This window comes from Artemia franciscana, chromosome 3 (genome assembly GCF_032884065.1).
Source record: "Artemia franciscana chromosome 3, ASM3288406v1, whole genome shotgun sequence".
NCBI classification, from domain to species: Eukaryota; Metazoa; Arthropoda; class Branchiopoda; order Anostraca; family Artemiidae; genus Artemia; species Artemia franciscana.
This window is the reverse complement of record NC_088865.1, coordinates 12,529,681-12,550,376: the sequence shown is the minus strand read 5'-3', so window position 1 is coordinate 12,550,376 and position 20,696 is coordinate 12,529,681. Positions and strand designations below refer to the sequence as shown.

Genomic DNA, 20,696 nt, shown 5'->3' with positions numbered 1-20,696 from the left:
TAGATCAAAAATTTTTCAGACTATAAGGAATAAATATCACTGCATGTACGTGGCGTGTTTTTTAAGTAAGGTCCGTTTGAACATAAGTACACAGCGAAAGATTATTTTTTTTAAAAGTAGATTTATTTTCAAAAAGTACATACTTTACTCTATTTACCAGCATAGTTGCCATGTTTGTTGTAACACTTATCATACCTCTCAACCAGTTTCAAAGTAACCTCTGTATAAAACTTGTCGTCTTTTTCCGGTAACCAAGAATTGTAACGTATGCCGTCATCAGCATTGTAACGGTTGCCACTGAGGTGAAGAAACGGATGGTAATCACTCGGCAAATGTAAGCACTGTATTGTGTGTCATCTAAAACTTCCCAGCCGAAACTGTCCAAATTTTGCGGGTCTGACCAGCAGTGTGAGGTCTTGCTTTGTCATGAAGAAGGAAAATTTCCTTTGTCAGCATGTCAATTTTTTTTTCGCTCTGTGGAGCTTTCTGAGGGTTATAGTATGCTTCTGTATTGTAGTGGTTCCTCATTACATGAAGTCGACCAAGAAAACACCATACCTATTCCAAAACACTTACGCCATGATTTTCCGGTGAGAGAGTCTGTTGGGCCTTCAAATTTTCAGAGGAGTGTGTGTGTTTTTACTCCATGTTGTGTTGCCTCCGTTTAGGCGTGATAAGCGAAACCCATGTTTCGTCTCCAGCTGACTTGTTGCCACCTCAGCGGCAACCGTTACAGCGATGACGACGATGTGAAAGCAGTAGTAAACTCTTGGTTATTGGAACCCGCAGCAAGTTTTTATGAAGACTTTACTTTAAAATTAGTTGAAAGGTATGATAAGTGATAAGTAAAATATGGACTTCCTGAAAATAAATTTACTTTTGTGAAATAATCTTACGTTGTGTACTTACGTTAAAACGGACCTTAACTAAAAAACAGCCCTCGTAAATTAAACTGGCAAAACACATTCAACTTTTTTTTTTAGTAAAGTGCAAATCACGTTCTGGTCTTGAGAAGGTAGGATTGTCAGCCCTAGTCATGTTAATTTCTGCTCGTTCTGAATTTGACTCAGTTATTAATTGTAATTTTTGTTCGTTTTGAATTTTATTCATTTATTGATGGTTATTTTTAGTAGTTTTAAGGTTGGAAGATTATTTGACTTTATTTCTGCTCAATTTTGTTTAATTGGGCTATTTACTTTTCATTGAAAAACTAATTTTATGGGAAAAATGCTTAATTTAATTTATGTTCGTTTGTTATTTATTCAGTCTTTTTCGTAGAAAAAGAAAATAATATTTTATATCTTTTCAGTTTTTTACTATAAGAATCTGTAGTTTGGCTTGCTATTTGTATATAGGAGAAAATTTTTCGACAATTTTAAAACAATGTCATTCTTTTGAAAATCCGGACACAAATAGCATTGTTTAATTTAGTTTTATACCTCCTCATTTGGACCTTAAAAATTAAACTTAATACCATTCCCAAAAAATTCTATTTATGCTCTTTGACAACCTGGATACGCTATACGCTTACACTCTTTTAGTTAAGTTAAACTGCAAGATCATATGTAGTAAGAATAGTAACATAAAAGTTCCAACTCAATACTCTTAGTCATTCTTGGGATATTATTGGCAACCAGCATATACACAATGCCTTTTGATTTAGTTTTAAAACACCATTTAGTTTTAATGCTGAATAGACAAATTATATAGCTGCAGTTGGTTAACATAGCCAATATCTCTAGAGACATAATTACTGGACCATTCAACTATCCTGAACAAAAAGGCTATCTCAAAATTTTGATGGGTTGTGTTTAGAAAATTAGTGGGCTTGGAATGATGGCTGCTTGCCCTCCAATCACTTTTGACTCTTAAAAAGGGCACTAGACCCTTTATATTTTATTCGAGTTATATCTTTTCAAAATTTAAATTATATTACTATGTATGATAGAGCGGCGCTGCCCATGATATTGCTTATATACCCTATTGAAAAGCTGCATACACATAGTTTTTCATTTAATTGAAACCATCCCTAAAAGTTTCTCCTTAGTACCTTTAGCGTCAATAGTATAAAAATCACAAATAGTGCCTTTTTTCAAAGTGACACCTTTTTGAAAGCCTGTACGCACATAATACGTTTTGATTTAGTTCAGAATTGCCCTCAACCTTATCTGAAAGGCTTACCTGAATGCCCTTGGTCTTTTAGGAAAGCAAAGGTCAAACATGCCCACCTTTCACAATATCATCTACTATATGTAAACAAAGGATGAATTACCCAATATATAGCCCTTGCCCAGAGTGCCGTGAGGGGAGATGAGGGACGACATCCCCAAAGACATAATTGCGATAAGATTTTACTTACCTACAGATGTGAAGCTTTGGCACAGTTTCACTTTATAATTTTTAAATTGATATTTTTCTGGAACTATAATTCCGGTTGGCATAAACTAGATTTTTAATGATCGAGGTATCATTATATCATCTTTCGACTATTCTGAACAAAATACTTAGCTTAAAATTTCAATCAGAAGTGTTTGGGGAAAAGAGGGTATCAGGGGGGGACTGGTTGCCTTCCACTCACTTTTCAGTCTAAAGTGAACTAGAAATTTCTATTTCCAATCAAATACGCCTCCTCTAAAGCTTATACAACTACGTTTTACATAAAAACCTTATATGCTCTTGGGGAATAACTTACAACCCTTGCCCCCAGGCTATGAGGGATTGTATATACCTCAAATACCTTGTTATCTAATCTTTGGATTATTCTAACTTTATGGGCAACTTTCACCGTTACTAAGAAAGATTCATCCTGTTTTAGTTTTGTGTTTTGTTTTAAGATCTTGACCGAAATATTTGGATAATTTTTCAACTTTTTCACTGGATGTTTATTGTCTTCGTTTTCTTCCTTTCTTCACGATTTTATGTTTATTAAGCGTTGAAGCATCTAAAAATTCCAGCAATTTTCTCTGTATTCTTCACACATTAAACAAGAGCTAAGAGCTCATATGGCACTTGTGACGAGGCCAGAAGAGCCAAGAGCTCATAAAGTATGAGCTCTAAAAAAATTCTAAGAATCAATAGATTGATTTAAAAGGAAAATCAGAGGCTTAATGCCAGTCGGGATTTAAAATAAGAGCTCTGAATCACTATGTCCTTCTAAATATCAAAATTCATTAAGATCTGATCACCCACACGTGAGTTATAAATACCTCATTTTTCTAATTTTTCCTCTCCCTTCAGCCCCCCAGATGGTCGAATCAGGGAAAACGACTTTATCAAGTCAATTTGTGCACCTCCCTGACAAGCCTAAAATGTTCATTGTCCTAGCACGTCCAGAAGCACCAAACTCGCCAAAGCACTGAACCCCACCCCCTGAATCCCCCAAAGAGAGCGAATCCAGTACGGTTACGCCAATCACGTATCTAACTTAGATTCCTTGCTTTAAGGGCTCTGGGGGTTGAAACCCCAACACGTATAGTTTTAAAAAAAACTAACAAAAACGATAATTTTGGCAAATTATATGTGCTTTAACAGGGATGTTGCATCAAAATCCTGAAAATGGAAGAAATTTGAAAGGGCTCAAATTTTTCGCGCTTACATTCAACATTATAATTTTTAGACAAGGAATCTCGCAATAACCAACTGTCTGTTTACTGAATTTAAATGAATTAATCAACATAATTGTGTTTAACCTTCTCTAGCGACTATTTTCATTTATTTATATTTTTCCTATATTAAAAAGCAAAAAACCCAAATTTAAATTCAGAATAATCTCAAATAAAAAAGACATAAGCTATTTTGTATGTCCAGAAAAAAAATTAGGCAGCTGATTCCATCAATGAAATAATAATCCCATCAAGTTTCAAATGGACTGAGACAAAGTGTGTCAAAATGCCAGTTAATGCTTCATTTTATCAAAAAGGAACCAAGTATGAAATAAACAAAAAGAGGATTTTACGCTTTTTCTCTTTGAAAGCATACCTTCTTCCTTTATTGTAAAAGAACCAACCAGAAGCTGTGACGAGCTGCAAGAATTGGTCTTAGGAGCATCTAAATCATAGGATGAATGAACAATATTTGGAACTTCCAAGGGGTCATCAGCCTCATTTCGCAAAGGATACATTATTTCTGGAAGATAAGAGTGATTGAATAATACATAATACACTACAAAAGACACGATAAGGTAAACTATACTAGCAAAAAGCAGAGGCAACATCAAGTCAATAATGGCTGACAACTCTAGCACAATGTCTAGAAGACATTAAAGGAGACCAAAGGGCATCCAAAAAAGATTCAATTCTCTGTGGCTCTTGCAGGGGTTTCCACCAGGTTGGAATAAGAATTAATAAACCCTTGAAAAAAAAGTGACTGCTTTATTCTCGTAAAAGGTAGAAAAGACTTTATTTTGAATCTCTATCTCTTCAGAAAAAATTTAAGGCAGTTCTCTTCGGGAAATACGAAGTTCAGGAATGTTATTGATGGTGATGCCATCAATAACATGTTGTAAATGTCATCATGTTATGAATGTGGGCAAAGAGCACAGTCATCCAAATATGTGGAGCAACAGAGGGTTTAGAAATCATTACCGCAGTAGGCAATAGGTTGGTGAACTGCTAGCTTTAGGCAGTGTCACTAACCAAAATATTTTTGGTGAGGGTTGTAAATTTTACAGAAATCATGGATATCTTGCAGAAATCCGTGATTTCTGGAAGATAAGAGTGATTGAATAATACATAATACACTACAAAAGACACGATAAGGTAAACTATACTAGCAAAAAGCAGAGACAACATCAAGTCAATAATGGCTGACAACTCTAGCACAATGTCTAGAAGACATTAAAGGAGACCAAAGGGCATCCAAAAAAGATTCAATTCTCTGTGGCTCTTGCAGGGGTTTCCACCAGGTTGGAATAAGAATTAATAAGCCCTTGAAAAAAAAGTGACTGCTTTATTCTCGTAAAAGGTAGAAAAGACTTTATTTTGAATCTCTATCTCTTCAGAAAAAATTTAAGGCAGTTCTCTTCGGGAAATACGAAGTTCAGGAATGTTATTGATGGTGATGCCATCAATAACATGTTGTAAATGTGATCATGTTATGAATGTGGGCAAAGAGCACAGTCATCCAAATATGTGGAGCAACAGAGGGTTTAGAAATCATTACCGCAGTAGGCAATAGGTTGGTGAACTGCTAGCTTTAGGCAGTGTCACTAACCAAAATATTTTTGGTGAGGGTTGTAAATTTTACAGAAATCATGGATATCTTGCAGAAATCCGTGATTTCTGGAAGATAAGAGTGATTGAATAATACATAATACACTACAAAAGACATGATAAGGTAAAATATACAAGCAATAAGCAGAGGCAACATCAAGTCAATAATGGTTGACAACTCTAGCACAATGTTTAGAAGACATTAAAGGAGACCAAAGGGCATCCAAATAAGATTCAACTCTCTGTGGCTCTTACAAGAGTTTTCACCAAGTCAGAATAAAAATCAATAAACCCTTGGCAGTGTCACTAGCATTTCGGCATTTTCACGAACTTGTTTTATTTAATGAACAATTCAAAAAATACCCATGTCTTTCATACCTTATTCTACTTCTCGTTTTACTTTTTTCTACTTTTTTCTGGTTCTCTTTCATTCTCCTTTTTGCACTGCTTTACAGTAGGAAGAATATGCAGTATTGGATAAAATTTATTGATTTTGTAAAATAGAGAAGTCCGAATTCACTTAAGTTTGCTTTTTTTTAACTTCACAGGATCCGGTGCTAAGATAATCTGGGATTTTTAACAATTTTGATCAAGATATATGATTCCTAAGGGATTATGGGCTTTTCCAGTAGGATATCTAATATTTTACATAGTAGACTTTGCCCAATAGCATGCTAGCTCCAGAAATGAGGAGACATTATGGATTCTATCATGCACGCCATTCACTAGTATAGTTCTAAAGCCATTTTAGATGGCTTTTAGCGGCTTTTAGCCATTTTAGATGGCTTTTAGTAACTATAGCGGCTTGATTATTGCTTTTAACTGTAAAACAAAAAGTAACCATACAAAATTCATGTGTTAATTTTGCTGACCAATCGATAATAAATAACTGCTGTAAAACCATCTGAAAACTCAAGATTTACGACAAGTTATTTGATGGTTTATATAAAATGTTTAATTTCAGTTTTCCAGATTTTGCTCTACCCGAAATAAGTTCATGCTCATAAGGTCGTTCTGGTACATTTGACATTCGTTTGTTTCTTTCTGGATCCAAATTTCAGGAGAGCTGAATGGTTGAAAACCGAGAAAAACTGAACAAACATTTTCAATGACGATTCCATTTTCTGAAGGCAAGTCATTGAAGTATTGGGAATCCTTCCATGTTTATGTAATATAAAATGGCTTCAGAACTATTCTAGTAAATCGTGTGTGTGTGATAGATTCCTTAATGTCCCCTCCTTTCTGAAGCCAGCATACTATTGAACAAGGTCTATTATGTAAAATATTAGGTATCTAGGGGATACTTTTCAAGAATGTTGAAGATGAAAAAGAGGAAAAATTATAATATTTTACCAATTACAGGGAAAGAAAGCAAAATCTGATCATTTATATGATAACACAATATTGCTTAAGTTAAGTTTTACAGAGAACTAAAACTATATACAACAAAAGGCTAATTAGAGCCTAATATATTACATTTTTATTTTCTGCAGGCTATTCAAGGACTTTCTGCTCCTATTCCAATTCTGTTATTTTGGTTTTGTGTTTTTAGTAAAGTAGTGCTAGTTTAACAAAATTCTACAACTAGTAGGCGTTTTAAGTTTTAATTTTACTCTTTACTTCCATTAGAAGACCTTTGTTTTGTTTTGTTTTTTTATTTTTTAAATTGGCATTCCTCAGGTGTCATCAACCCTAGGAACAGCTCTGGTTATACAGCAGGTTACTAAGCATTATTGAGAGAAAAGTTCAATAAAATCAAATTATGTCTAAAAAAAACCATAAAAACAATAAAAACTAATAAAGATAATAAAATTGGCACCCATGAGAGTTACATGATTTTGTTTTAGTATTATATCCATTGGTCAAACTTCTGACAGGTGTGGTACTTATCAACAGTTGTCATCTCCCTGAGTCAGAGAAAGCAGATGCTGGGAAGTACTTTGAGCACACAATAGGGTCTTTGTGATTTAACAAAATTGTTGGATCAAGCTAGTAGTCATTTATCTCTATGCTCTACCTGCCTAGAGAATTTTTAAAGCTGGATCCCTTGTAATTGTTTTGCTTTACACCAAGGGACAATATATAATGATGGCACGATCCTACAACAAACACACAGCTTTAAGCAAAATCTGAAATCTTACAACATGGAAACCAGCTTTTATAATTACTAAGATATATAAAAGAAATATATTAATATCTTATGTTAACAAAGATGACCGGTCACATGGGCTGTAAGTCGAAATGCCCCATTTGCAAGGGAAATCCAAAGAGTAGTGTAGATGATTCTGAAATAGAAAAAATTGGGGACAGGAGCATAAATAACTCACTCACGTGGCCTTAAAAACACAATTTAAACCTGGATTTAAAAAAATTAAAGAGGCAGTTAATCACTCTTTTTCCAGTTTAAAAGCTGAACTGATAGCTAACATTGACACTAAATTTACAAGCCTTGAAGAGAGTCTGCTCTCTGGAGAGGTCCTAAGGTGCTGCCCCAGACAAGTAAGTGCTGAAAAACCTAGTTACAGCTGACGCAACTGCCCTGGGGAAAGCCCTAAGTGAACAATTTGAAAGCCAGGTAAAGACTCTAAAATTTGAAGATCATGATAGACAAAAAAGACTAAATACAGTGGTCTTTGAAGCTGCTACTCAAACACATGATGCGCAGTTCATCCGTGAATACCTAGCTAACAATGACAAGCTACCTAGTGTTTCTATATCAAATGTCCACCGTGTATTGAATCCAAAGACTTCTGCAACCTCAAACCCTCTACGACCACCACCAATTATGTTCTCTGTTCCTGACTTGAAGATGAACAAATTGATTCTCCAGAAATTATTTGGGACAAAAGGGAAAGTACAGTTCAGAAATGATGTATCAAAAACGATTATGAGAAAATACAGAAATTACGTGAAGAACTGCACAGAAGACAAACAGGTGGTGAAAATAATTTAGTGATTTAAGTCAACAAGATTGTCCCAAAAACTCTCAACAGCCTGCAGCCTCCCTGGGGCTGCAGATAATGGAGACGTAGAGAAAATTGCTGCTGTCGAAAACCATATAAATAGTACTGTTTATAGAGATTATAGTTTAAACATATAAGCCCTACATTTACAACAGATGATGATAAGTTGTTTGCCAGTGTCAAGTTCTTGTAGCAGAAAATCTTCGAATAATGCTTCTTTTCAATCTTGTCAGGCAGACCTAAGTGGTACCAATGATGCCCATATTGAGCATAAATACAGACTGTTATTGCTTTACAGTAATGTAGATTGCATCACAACCAAAATAGATAAAATTAAGGCGGGAATGCCAACCAGGCCTGAAGTGATTGTCTTTGCTTTTATTAAAGTTAGGCCAAAGGACATTTTGATGTCATTTACTGATGAACACATCCAGATCCCTGGGTTTACAATAGTTCCGAACCTTGTGAATCCTGAAGGGAGAGGAATTGTCTTGTATATCACACCAACCCTGAAGGTCGGAACACTTAAACATGATTCTCAGTATGGGCCATGGGTAGAGCAGATTAGGATGAAGATTGAGCAAAAGGATTATTCTTTAATTATGGGATGTATTTACTGAAGCCCCAACTCCCCCTGTTAGAAAACTTCCCACCTTGCAATTGCAAATACTACAAATTCTGCAATGAGTTATCCTTCCTATAAGCTATAAATTGTTGGATACTTTAACCTGCCCCAAATATCATGGGTTGATGGTTATGCTGCTACAAGCAATAATGCTGCCCAGACTGACCCACTCTTTGAGAGCCTACAGGAGCATTCATTATATCAGGCTATTAATTTCCTAATTAGGTAACGTAGGGCCCAGAATCCAACTATCCTGGATATTTCATTTGCTAAAGATGAGGAAACAATCCAAAGTGTTGACCCAGAGCCACCTTTTGGGCCATGTGACCATATGGCCATTTCTTGCTTACTAAAGGTGTACCCACAGACAGATAATACTATAAAGCATGTGTTTACAAATTACAACAAGGTCAGGCAAGATCTAGCTAACCAAGATTAGTCCTTTGTTGAAAAATAAAAAATATAGAGGATGATTAGCTTGATATGAAGAGGGTGATCATACAAAAACTGCAAAATATACAACAGCCACTTGGAAACAAAGACCAGGAACGCTCCCTTAGATGACATGAGAAATCAGGCCAGCAGTCCGAAAGATAAAGAAATTCTGGAGAAGGTACAGGGACATTCCAACGCAGTCACATTATAACAATTTTAGACTGATCCAAAATAAAGTCCAACACCTTACAAGAGAACTTACAAGTAAGTACGAGGAGTCATTAGCATCAGCTTCAAAACCAATCCAAAGAAGTTTTGGTAATATGCCTCAATTCAAAAGCCCAGTAGACGTTCAGCAACAGAACTCAAAGTTAATAGTATAACCAACCTTGGAGATGTAGCCAAAGTCCTGAATAAGCAGTTCAAGTCAGTGTTCACACCTACAGATAATGCTCCCTTGCCAGAAATACTGGATTACAATGTTGAGAAACCTATATTATCACAATTAAACCTAGATTTAGAACTAGAGCTCAAAAGATTGAATTCAAATAAGTCTGTTTACCCTGACGGAGTTTATCTCCATACCTTAAAAGAGGCCCATTTGGAGCTGCCTCTCCCTTAATAAAACTGTTCCAAAAGTCTCTGGATACCAAAGTAGTTCCTCAAGATTGGCGAAAAGTAAATATTACGTCTGTCCACGGGTAGAAGTAGGAATACTGTCACCAATTACCAACCCACGAGCATTACCTCAACAGTCAGTACAATTCTTGAAGGAACTGTGAATACCACAGCTACTAAATATTTATTTGACAACACACTGGTAACAGACAGCCAACATGGCTTCAGATCTGGGTGCTCAGTTGAGACAAAACTTACAAATGCTTATGACTATATCACCAAGTTGCTAGGTCTCTCCAGTTGACACAACCCTTTTTGATTTTGCCAAAGCATTTGATAAAAGTATATCATTGCTGGCTGAAGATAGAACTAATAGTTATTTATCCAGAGGTTGTAGAATGGGCGATGCAGTTCCTTTCAGGAAGAAAGTAGAGATAAGGTATTTGGGAACAATGAACAACAATTCTTCTCAGAAGTTGCAGAAGTTAACAGTGGCGTACCTCGGGGAACAATCTTAGGTTCAACAATCTTCAAAGTTTTTATGGAACTTGGTATTAACCAAGTGACCTATAGCAATTACAAATTCTGTTGATCTGTCTGTCCTGGTTTTGCTACTTTAGGCACTTCCAGGTAAGCTAGGACGATGAAATTTGGCAGGCGTATCAGGGACCAGACCAGATTAAATTAGATATAGTCGTTTTCCGATTTGACCATCTGGGGGGGGGGGGGTCGGTTAACTCGGAAAAAATAAAAAAATGAAGTATTTTTAACTTACGAACAGGTGATGGGATCTTAATGAATTTTGATGTTTGGAAGGATATCGTGTCTCAGATCCCTTACTTTAAATCCCGACCAGATCCGGCGACACTGGGGGGAGTTAGGGGGGAACCTAAAATCATGGGAAACGCTTAGAATGGAGGGATTGGGACAAAACTTAGTAAAAAAAAATAAGCAGAAGTCCTAGATACGTGATTGATATAACCGGAACGGATCTGCTCTATTTGGAGGAGTTGGGGGGGGGGGGGTAATTCAGAAAATTAGAAAAAATGAGGTATTTTTAACTTACGAAGGAGTGATCGGATCTTAATGAAATTTGAAGTTTGGGAGAATATCGTGTCTCAGAGCTCTTATTTTAAATCCCGACTGGATCTGGTGACATTGGGGGGAATTGATGGGGGAACCTAAAATCTTGGAAAACGCTTAGAGTTTAGGGATCGGGATGAAACTTGGAGGGAAAAATAAGCACAAGTCCTAGATACGTGATCGACATAACCGGAACGGATCCGCTCTCTTTGGGGGAGTTGGGAGGGGGAGGGTTAATTCTGAAAAATTAGAAAAAACGAGGTATTTTAATTTACGAGGGAGAGATCGGATCTTAATGAAATTTGATTTTCGGAAGGATATCGTGTCTCAGAGCTCTTATTTTAAATCCCATACGGATCCTGTGACAACGGGGGGAGTTTGGGGGGAGACCTATAATCTTGGAAAACGCTTAGAGTAGAGGGATCAGGATAAAACTTGGTGGTAAAAATAATCATAAATCCTAGATACGTGACTGAAATAACCGGAATGGATCCGCTCGCTTTGGGGGAATTGGGGTAGTAGGGTTAATTCTGAAAAATAAAAAATGAGATATTTTTAGCTTACAAAGAAGTGATCGGATCTTAATGAAATTTGATGTTTAGAAGGATATCGTGTCTAAGAGCTTTTATCTTAAATCCCGACCGGATCCAGTGAAGGGGAAGTTGGGGGGGATCTAAAATCTTGGAAAATGCTTAGAGTGGAGGGATCAGGATGAAAATTGGTGAGGAAAATAAGCACAAGTCCGACATACGGGATTGCCATAACCGGAACGCATCTGCTCACTTTCGGGGAGTTGGGGGGAGTTGATTCTAAAAAATTAGAAAAAAAGAGGTATTTTTGACTTACGAATCTTAAGTCAAAGAGTGATCGTATCTTAATGAAATTTCATATTTAGAAGGACCTCAAAACTCAGATCTCTTATTTTAAATCCCGACTGGATCCAGTGTCAACAGGGGGGGGGGGGAAATTTGGAAAACGCCTAAAGCGGAGAGATCAGGATGAAACTTGGTGGAAAGAATAAGCACAAGTCAAAGATAGGTGACTGACATAACCGAACCAGATCCGCTCTCTTTGGTGGAGTTGGGGGGGGGGAGTAATTTAGAAAAAATGAGGTGTTTGTAACTTACAAACGGGTGATCAGATCTTAATGAAACTTGATATTTAAAAGGAACTCATGTCTCAGAGCTCTTATTTCAAATCCCGACCAGATCTTTTGACATTGGGGATAGTTGGAGGGGGAAATCGGAAATCTTGGAAAACGCTTATAAATGTCATAGATACGTGATTGACGTAACCGGACTGGATTCACTCTCTTTGGTGGAGTTAGGTAGTGGGGTTCAGTGCTTTGGCAAGTTTGGTGCTTCTGGACGTTCTAGGACGATGAAAATTGGTAGGCGTATCAGGGAGCTGCACAAAGTGACTTGATAAAGTCGTTTTCCCCGATTCAACCATCTTGGGGGCTGAAGGGAGAGGAAAAATTAGAAAAATTGAGGTATTTTTAACTTACGAGTGGGTGATCGGATCTTAATGAATTTTAATATTTTGAAGGACCTCGTGACTCAGAGCTCTTATTTTAAATCCCGACCGGCATTAAGCCTCTGATTTTCCTTTAAAGCAATCTATTGATTCTTAGAATTTTGCTAGAGCTCATACCATATGAGCTCTTGGCTCTTCCAACCTCGTCACAAGTGGCATATGAGCTCTCAGCTCTTGTTATTAATGAAGATAATGTCTTGAACCACATTGGCTTGCCATAATATAAAGATAGAAAACGATCAAAAATAGGGATTTTTCGGGGGGTCGTTTTAATTCACACAATTTCTGGCTTTTATTGAATTTATTTATTTTTTCATTTTTTTGTTTTTTCATTTTTTTTTGTTGTTGTTTTTTTTAACATTGACTTTTTTCGTTGTTTTGTTGGCTTTTTCTTCGTTATATTCCTTGAGTATATCATTTTGTTAGCGCTAACGAAGAGAGGGGGTTGTCCTCTCGAAAGATCCGCTTTGTGTATTTTCAATATTCTCGTCTGGCATTTAAAAAAAAAAAAAAAAAAAAAAAAAAAAAAAAAAAAAAAAAAAAAAAAAAAAACTTTTGATCGTTTCCTTTCTTTGTGTTTTTATTAATGATGCTCCAGAAACTTTAAGAAATAAGATCAGCATATATGCTGATGATTCAAAGCTTATTGGCTCAGTGGAGTCATCAGTTACAAGAGCTTCCAGGCAAGAAGATCTGAACTTGATATCATCATGGAGGTTCCCCTATTTTCGACTGTCAAAAAGGTCACTAGAACTTATTTCAAATTCTTTCAGCCCCCTCCGAATTTTATGTAAACACCCTTTCCATAGCAACCTTATATGCCCCTGGGCCATACGGGGGCTATCATCTCTTGAACAGCTATCATGACTTTAGTTGGGGTTCTATCACCCTAAATTACATCACAAAATGGCTATCACTAAATTTTGATTGGATGTGTTTGGGGAAATGATGGCCGTAGGGGGCCGTAAATTGAAATTTGAATTTAACATTGAGAAGCTCAAGTCAATGCATTTTGAGGAAATGAACATAAGATGACAGTACCATATGCTAGAAGGGGATGGTTCAAGACAATTAATTGACTCTTAGGTAGAGGAGAGAGATATGGGAATTGTTGTTGATGAGAAACTAAAATTTAGTAAACATTCACAAACAGTAGTTGCCAAAGCATCCCAGATCCTTGGCATAAGCAAGTGTAGGCTACTGTATGCAGCAAATCATCCAAAGCTATAACCAAATTGTACAAGGGTCTTATGCAGCCATTGCTAGAATTTAGGATGTGTGTTGCAACACCCCTGAACAAGGGTGATCAGCAAAAAAACAGAATATTTCAAAAGATCGGCAACAAAAGCTGTTGATGGAAGCAAGAATCTTGACCATCCATCTTGACGGTAGAAGCTAAAGCTCCCAAAACTTGTGCACAGGCGTCAAAGACGTGACTTCATAATGAATTATAAGCTTTTGAATAGTGAATCCTCCTATTAAAAGCCAATTCAGTCTGATGAATCCTCCATGACAAGTGGACATAGTAAGAATTTGTCCCTGAAAAGGCTAGATACCGGAGTCCGCAATTACTAATTCTAAAATGGAGTGATTACCCGTTGGGATACTGCTGTCACTGCTCCCTCTGTTGACGCCTTTAAGATTGCTGTTGACAAAAGTTGGTCCATTAAAACATAGAAGATAAAGTGGGATACAATTGAATCAATGGCTCCTCGCCATCATCAACCAGCAACTTTTGCTGATTTTTCCTTATTTCGCTGGATAATGCAATTTAAGGTAACAAAACGCAAATATCAATCTAATACAAGTGTTGTAAGGCAGAACAATTGTATTGAATTGGGCCTGGATGTAGGGCTAACTTTTGTTTAAGTGTGAATTAAAAAGAAAAAGAAAAAAGTTGTGCAGTCAGTCAATCCTGGATTGTAGTCTTAACAATCAGAAAATCATATCTGTTTATAACTATCTACATCATATCCAAAAATTGTTACTTTACTATCTATCTTTACAAAAGGATACAATTTTAACCAAAAATTTGTCCAAAATCAGTCACTAAACGCTATAGTAACTGACATAGTTGCCTAACTATACCTTCTACAGAGTCCCACTATAGCTTATATTAAGGTTCTGGGCTATTATATGAGATTATTTAACTGACTGGCAGAGTTATGAATGGCTACGAGTGGCCCCCCATAAACTGGAAGTACTTAGAAGTCAAGGACTGCATGTGGTATAACAAGCCAGAAATTAAAAACAATCCTTGAACACCCAAGATAAAATAAATGCCCAATGTACTTATGCTGTTCCCAAGATGCAAGAAGTGCATCTTGCCATGAACAAAACATTAATTTAAGGTGAAGAAACTTACTTGTGCTATGGCAAGGATTTAAGAAATTTTCCAGTTTCTACAGAAACAAAAAATGGACTGTTTTGAAATAGCAATTAATGACTAATTTTATGACACATGGATTCCCCCCCCCCCAAAAAAAAGATGAAGATTTTTCTTCTGTTTTAAGCAAGTAAGGATGCTTTAGAGCCATTTCTAATTTGTATGATTTCTTTAACCTTTCAGAAAATTTCTGGGTTTTGTTTTAAATATTTGGCTTTAACTTAGTTGAATTCAGCAATAAAATGGCCTACAAAATATCAAAATGCTTCAATTTAGATGTTGTTAGATGTGACTCTCATGACTTTGTACACGAAAATATGGCATAGGAATAGCATTCAAATATATGAGCTGGTTTCAAGTGACACCCCCACCCCTTATGGGTTGACTTGACACCAAATATTTTTTTCCAACTTGGAAGTTGGATTTTTTTAAATTAGATTCTTGTTGCCAATGTTATGACTTGGCAAAATGTAGTATAACAAATGAATCATTTAAAACATTTAACCAGATATGCTTGATAAAATGCAAAAACGTGGTGTCTAGTCATTCCACTCTATGGTAGCTATTTCCTTTTTTAATACTATTTCTAAATAAAAGAATTAAATACTTTAAAATGCATCCTATTCCCCATTGATGGTCCCAAATATAGCCCCAAAAATATCTAAACACTAAAAGAAAACACTAAAACCCCAAATTCTTAATTTATAATGTTAAAGAGGATCAATCATATTATTATGTTTATTTCCATTGTTGTATACTTTTTAAAATCATACCCAACAAAGTTTCGAGAAATTATGCTCTGAATGAAACAGCTAGAAAGATTGTAGAGTGGAAGATAGCTGGGTAGAGGGGGTATTTTTTACGGAAAGGAGGGGTTTACAAAATAAAATTATAAGGGCCACACCAAAAATTTGTCTATATACCTTTATACCATGTTTTTACAAGTCAGACAAAGAATTCCAGGAAGGGTTCAAACCCCTTATCCCCCCAAGATTTTTTTTTGTGCCCTCTTTCCCTGTTTCTTTTTCACTCTTCTTTTTAGAATAAATTAGTCAATTTGATCAATTACTGGCACCTTTGTCACATTGCCCCCCCCCCCAAGACTTTGCCCCTGAAAGATTGGAGGAAATCTGAGTCTGGCAAGAAAAGATTAGATTTTAAGGAACACCAATCCCATCCAGCAAGGAGGTCAACTTGACAATGGCTGGCTTACTATATGAATTCCCATTTTCACAGGGAAATCTATGATTTGTGGGACACTCCTTGACACTCCATTAACTATCATAAAGTAATTAGAGGAAAAATTCAAGAGCCTTTCTTCTAAAGAAGGGATATTAACCTCATTTGACAGAGTTGCAATGGGTGTACTTTTTGTGCACCTGTGATTATTTTATATTGTGACATTATATTGTATTCATGTGATTATTATATTGTGACATGAATACTTTGTGAAGTCTATCACAGCTAGCACCCCACTTTTGACCAGCAACTGCATGCCTAAAATTCAGCTGTTTTGCAAGTGCATCTCTCAGATAAGAAATATGAACATTCCAATTTAACTTATTATCAAGCCAAACACCAAGAAACTTCGCATTCCTGTCAAAATGAATGAACTGGCTATACAGAGTCAGATTTAAGGGACAATTTTGACTATGATCACTTTTCCTAGAAAGATCCCTGCCAGTACGTTTTGGGATACAAACAAGAGCCAAGAGCTCATATGGCACTTGTGACAAGGTCAGAAGAGCCAAAAGCTCAATTGGCACTTGGTATAAGGTCAAAACCTAAAATTAGGTTCTGACCTAAAAAAGCACTGGAAATCCCCCAAACTCTCCCAAAGAGAGTGTATCCAGTCTGGTTATGTCAATCATGTATCTAGGACTTGTCCTTATTGTTTCCACCAAGTTTCATCCTGATCTCTCTACTCTAAGTGTTTTTCAAGATATCTGGCTTCCCCCTTCAACTCCCCCAGTGTCACTGGATCTGGTCAGGGTTTAAATAAGAGTTCTGAGACACGTGGTCCTTCTAAATATCAAATTTCATTAAGATCTGATAACCTGTTCATAAATTAAAAATACCTTATTTTTTTCAAATGTTTCTGAATTAACTGTCCTTCCACTCTTCCCTAGATGGTTGAATTGGGGAAGTGACAATTTCTAATTTGATTTGGTCTGGTTCCTGATATGCCTGCCAACTCTCAGTTATTGCTATATTGATCATGTATCTAGTTTCAGATCTTCATATAAAAATTGGAGTGGTCCAGGATTCAAACCTAATACCTCTTGCACCCTAAGCAAGTATCATACCCATAGACCAGCAAGCCACACTTAGGAAGAACAATCATTTGTTTTATTGGCAAATAAAATTCTTCTCAACTATCTTGTTTGCTTGCCCCCCCAGATGGCCAAATCAGGGAAGAGACTATTTTTAATTTAATCTGGTCCCTGATACACCTGCCAATTTTCACTGTCCTAGCTTATCTGGAAGTGTCCAAACTAGCAAAACCAGGACAGATAGACAGACTGACGGATTTTTTTTTGTATTAAGCCATATTTACAGTTTATCAATTGATCCATGGAGCTTGGGTTGACAAGTTTCAGAAGAAGGGCCTTTGGTCCAAAGGGCTTAGTCATCTGCATATTTATGAATGGAAATCAAGTAGCTGTGGGCATCAAGCCATGGCTAATTGTAGAAAGAGCCAAGACAGACAGTCAGATTGAGTGAGAGGCAAATATGGCATAAACCTTATTAGGATTCTATAAAAATGATATAGTTTATTTGCTGATATATAAGCCTATCTATCATCCATCCATATGCCATTCCTAGGGTAGATAGTCATAGAACTTAGGGATAAAAGAGTTAGATTGATTTTTGGTTGATGCATGACAGACAATGCCCACTGGAGTTGTGCACAAAATCTGGGACTTCGTTTAATTGGACTCACAGGCAAACAAATGAAGCCTAAGCTTAATAAACTTGGCTACTTGTAGTTTAAAGGTGGAATACTGTGTCAAAAGACTGAAACATGACCAACAAGTCCTCTGGACTTGTAGGCAAATGGTGAAACCAATAGTTTTTCAAGTGTTTGGTTAAATGGCATAGGTAAATAACAGGAGTAACTATGGCTCTCCTATTGGACCAATAATTGTTTTTTAGCTTTTCAAAAGGCACCCCTACCTAGAGTCTATGGCAGGTTGAACAAGAGTTTAAAATTGATATAGGACCATTAGATTGCCTGGAATGAGAGGTAAACAAGGCATACCTGACTATGTTTTTAGGCAGGTTGACCAAGAATTTAGAATTGATGTAGGACTGTTAATTTGCATGGAATGACAGGCAAATTTTATTGAGGATATATTAGCCAAAACAATTTTATTAATCACTATGCTGAAAAGAAGAGGACTCAAAACTGCTCCTTGAGGCACATCTAATGAAACCAATTTAGCAGAGGAATTTTCTGATCCAACTTTAGTCTCAATAGATCTATTAAAAAGCACTGCCCTACACCAATTCCAAAATTTTTTTGAACATGAAATTCATGAACCTGCCTAAGGATTGCAAAGGGGTCCAAAGTATCATAACCTTTCTTTATGTCAAAGAAAACTGCAGATGCAACTCACTTTCTTGTAAAATACTCAAGTTTATACCCAAATTGTATTACACTCAAGTTGAACTATGTCATCAAAAGTGGATCTACCATTTCAAAAACCTGATTGTTTGGCAATAGGTTATCAATAAGGGATTCAGACCTAAGTTTAATCATTTTCTCAAAGAGTTTAGCCATGCATCAGACTAAGGCAATTGGATGGTATGATCAAGGATCACAACAATCTCCTTTACCTTTATATATTGGGAATAAAATTGAAGACTTCCAAGCTATTGGAACAGAACCAGATTCCAATCATTGATGTAACAAGTATAGAAGAGAGACCAAGAAAGTTAAAGGAAGAGCTCTAAACATTTTATTGTGGTCAAAATCTTCATCCATTGCTGAGTCATTTAGAGACTCTATTGCAGAAGTTAACACATCCATATCAAAATCTTTATCAAGATTTGGGACAGACCCTGGGGGAAACTGAGTTTCCATAAACAGAGAGTTATTATATGCACAATTCTTTGAAGATTGACCTGCAAAATGACAGTTCAATGTCTCTGCCACTACATATGGCTTGAACTTAAGGAACCATCATTAGACTTTATCCCTTGAATAGACTGCTCTCTATGTTGATATCCTGCAAATTTTTTGAACTTTTTCAAAAGGGTTTTAGTAGGAGTTGACTGATTGAATTGATTTTCACAAATATCTTCCCAGGCTGCTTTTCTTTCAGCTAGAAGAAGTTTCTTAAAAATAGCTTTAGCCTTTTTCATTTCAATTTTTTTGTAAAGGTTCCTTTTATCCAAAAGCCAAATTTTTCTGGTATTACACTTATTTTGTTTTAGTGATTCTTTTTTATTATTCCAAAAATTAAAATTTTTCCAATGGTTTGAAAAGCAATATTTGAAGCATCAATGATGTTTTTAGTGAAATTGTCATCTAAATCATCAATATCACTATTGAAGTAAAGGACCATACTTCCTAATTTAATAGCCCATGGCTTCCAATCATTCTCATGTGAAAATCAATCTAGGTGGAATATTGAATTTAGAGAGAAATGGTCTTTAGACAATTCTGTAATAATTGGACACTGCTGACTGCCAAGATTATCAAGGAACCTGGATACCTTACTATAAACAGAGAGTCTACTACCAACAAAACAAAGGTCAATGGTTGAATTTTTACCATTGAAGGAATGCATATAAGTTCCTAAATTCTTAGCTGTAATGAGCATGTGGGAGTTTTGACTGACAGAGATTGAATCCAATATCAACAATGATTGAGGGTATCTATGGTGGGTTGAATCCCACAGAGGAGAGTGAAGATTAAAATCACCAAGTATTAGTTGATTAAAGAAAAGATCTAATAGTTTATAGATGGTAGGATTATTGAAAGAAGAAGGTTTATTTATATAAATATTAACAACTGACAGAGGAGGCACATTACCCTTCTCAAGCTTTGTAACTTTTACTTCCATAAATGACTGAACATCAATATTAACAACAGAGTTAATCAAATCATTTCTCACAAGCGTTAAAAGGCCTCCACCTTTTCGAAAAGAAAGACTAAGGAACCTATCTTTTCTATGTATTGTATAATTTTTATTATTGAATTTTCTACCAGAGGACAAATGAGATTCCTGGATGCAAACAATTTCTGGGGATTCAACATCAAAAAACCTTTCCAACTAAACTAGACAATCAATGGGTTAACCTATTATGTTAACTTGAACTATTTTCAATCTAAATTGTTAATGGTCTTTGATACTTAGGGTTGTTTTTTAGTTGCTTTTTATTTTGAAATAGGTGAAAGTGCACTTGCATTTTTTTTGGGGGGGGGGGATTGTTTTTTGGTTGAGGAAGGTTTTTTTGTGATTTCTGATATTGATTTTAAAGGTGAAATTGAGATTTGGACCAAGTCAATAGATTCCAGGTCATCCTCTGAAATAAAATGATTTGAGAAGAATCTATAAATGTTTTATTAGATGATGCATTTGAGGCACTAAGATCCTGAAACATATTTTCCAAATGGCTCAAGATTGAATCTACAATTTGTTTAAATTTTGAGGATAGAAATGAATTGATCATTTCAGGAATCCTAACTGTTAAGATTCCCTCAATTATTTTCTTAATTAAGCATTCCAAGACCAGGAGGGAATTCTTCATTAGAAAGAACTGGATCCATGTCTTTCAAATGAATGCTTGATTTAAGGATATCTGCATACTTTTTTTGTAATACCAATGGT

General features: G+C 35.9%; 1 protein-coding gene across 2 annotated transcripts in view; it reads right to left on the bottom strand.

Annotated features, from left to right (window-relative positions):
• The window catches only part of LOC136024892 (zinc finger protein 184-like), a 48,465-nt gene that overhangs the window by 25,821 nt on the left and 1,948 nt on the right, over nt 1-20,696 (bottom strand). For both annotated transcript variants that reach the window (XM_065700429.1, XM_065700428.1), the window contains exon 2: nt 3,979-4,125. In XM_065700429.1, the coding sequence (XP_065556501.1) occupies nt 3,979-4,120 (142 nt within the window). In that variant the 5' untranslated portion in view covers nt 4,121-4,125. The remainder of the gene's footprint in view (nt 1-3,978; nt 4,126-20,696) is intronic.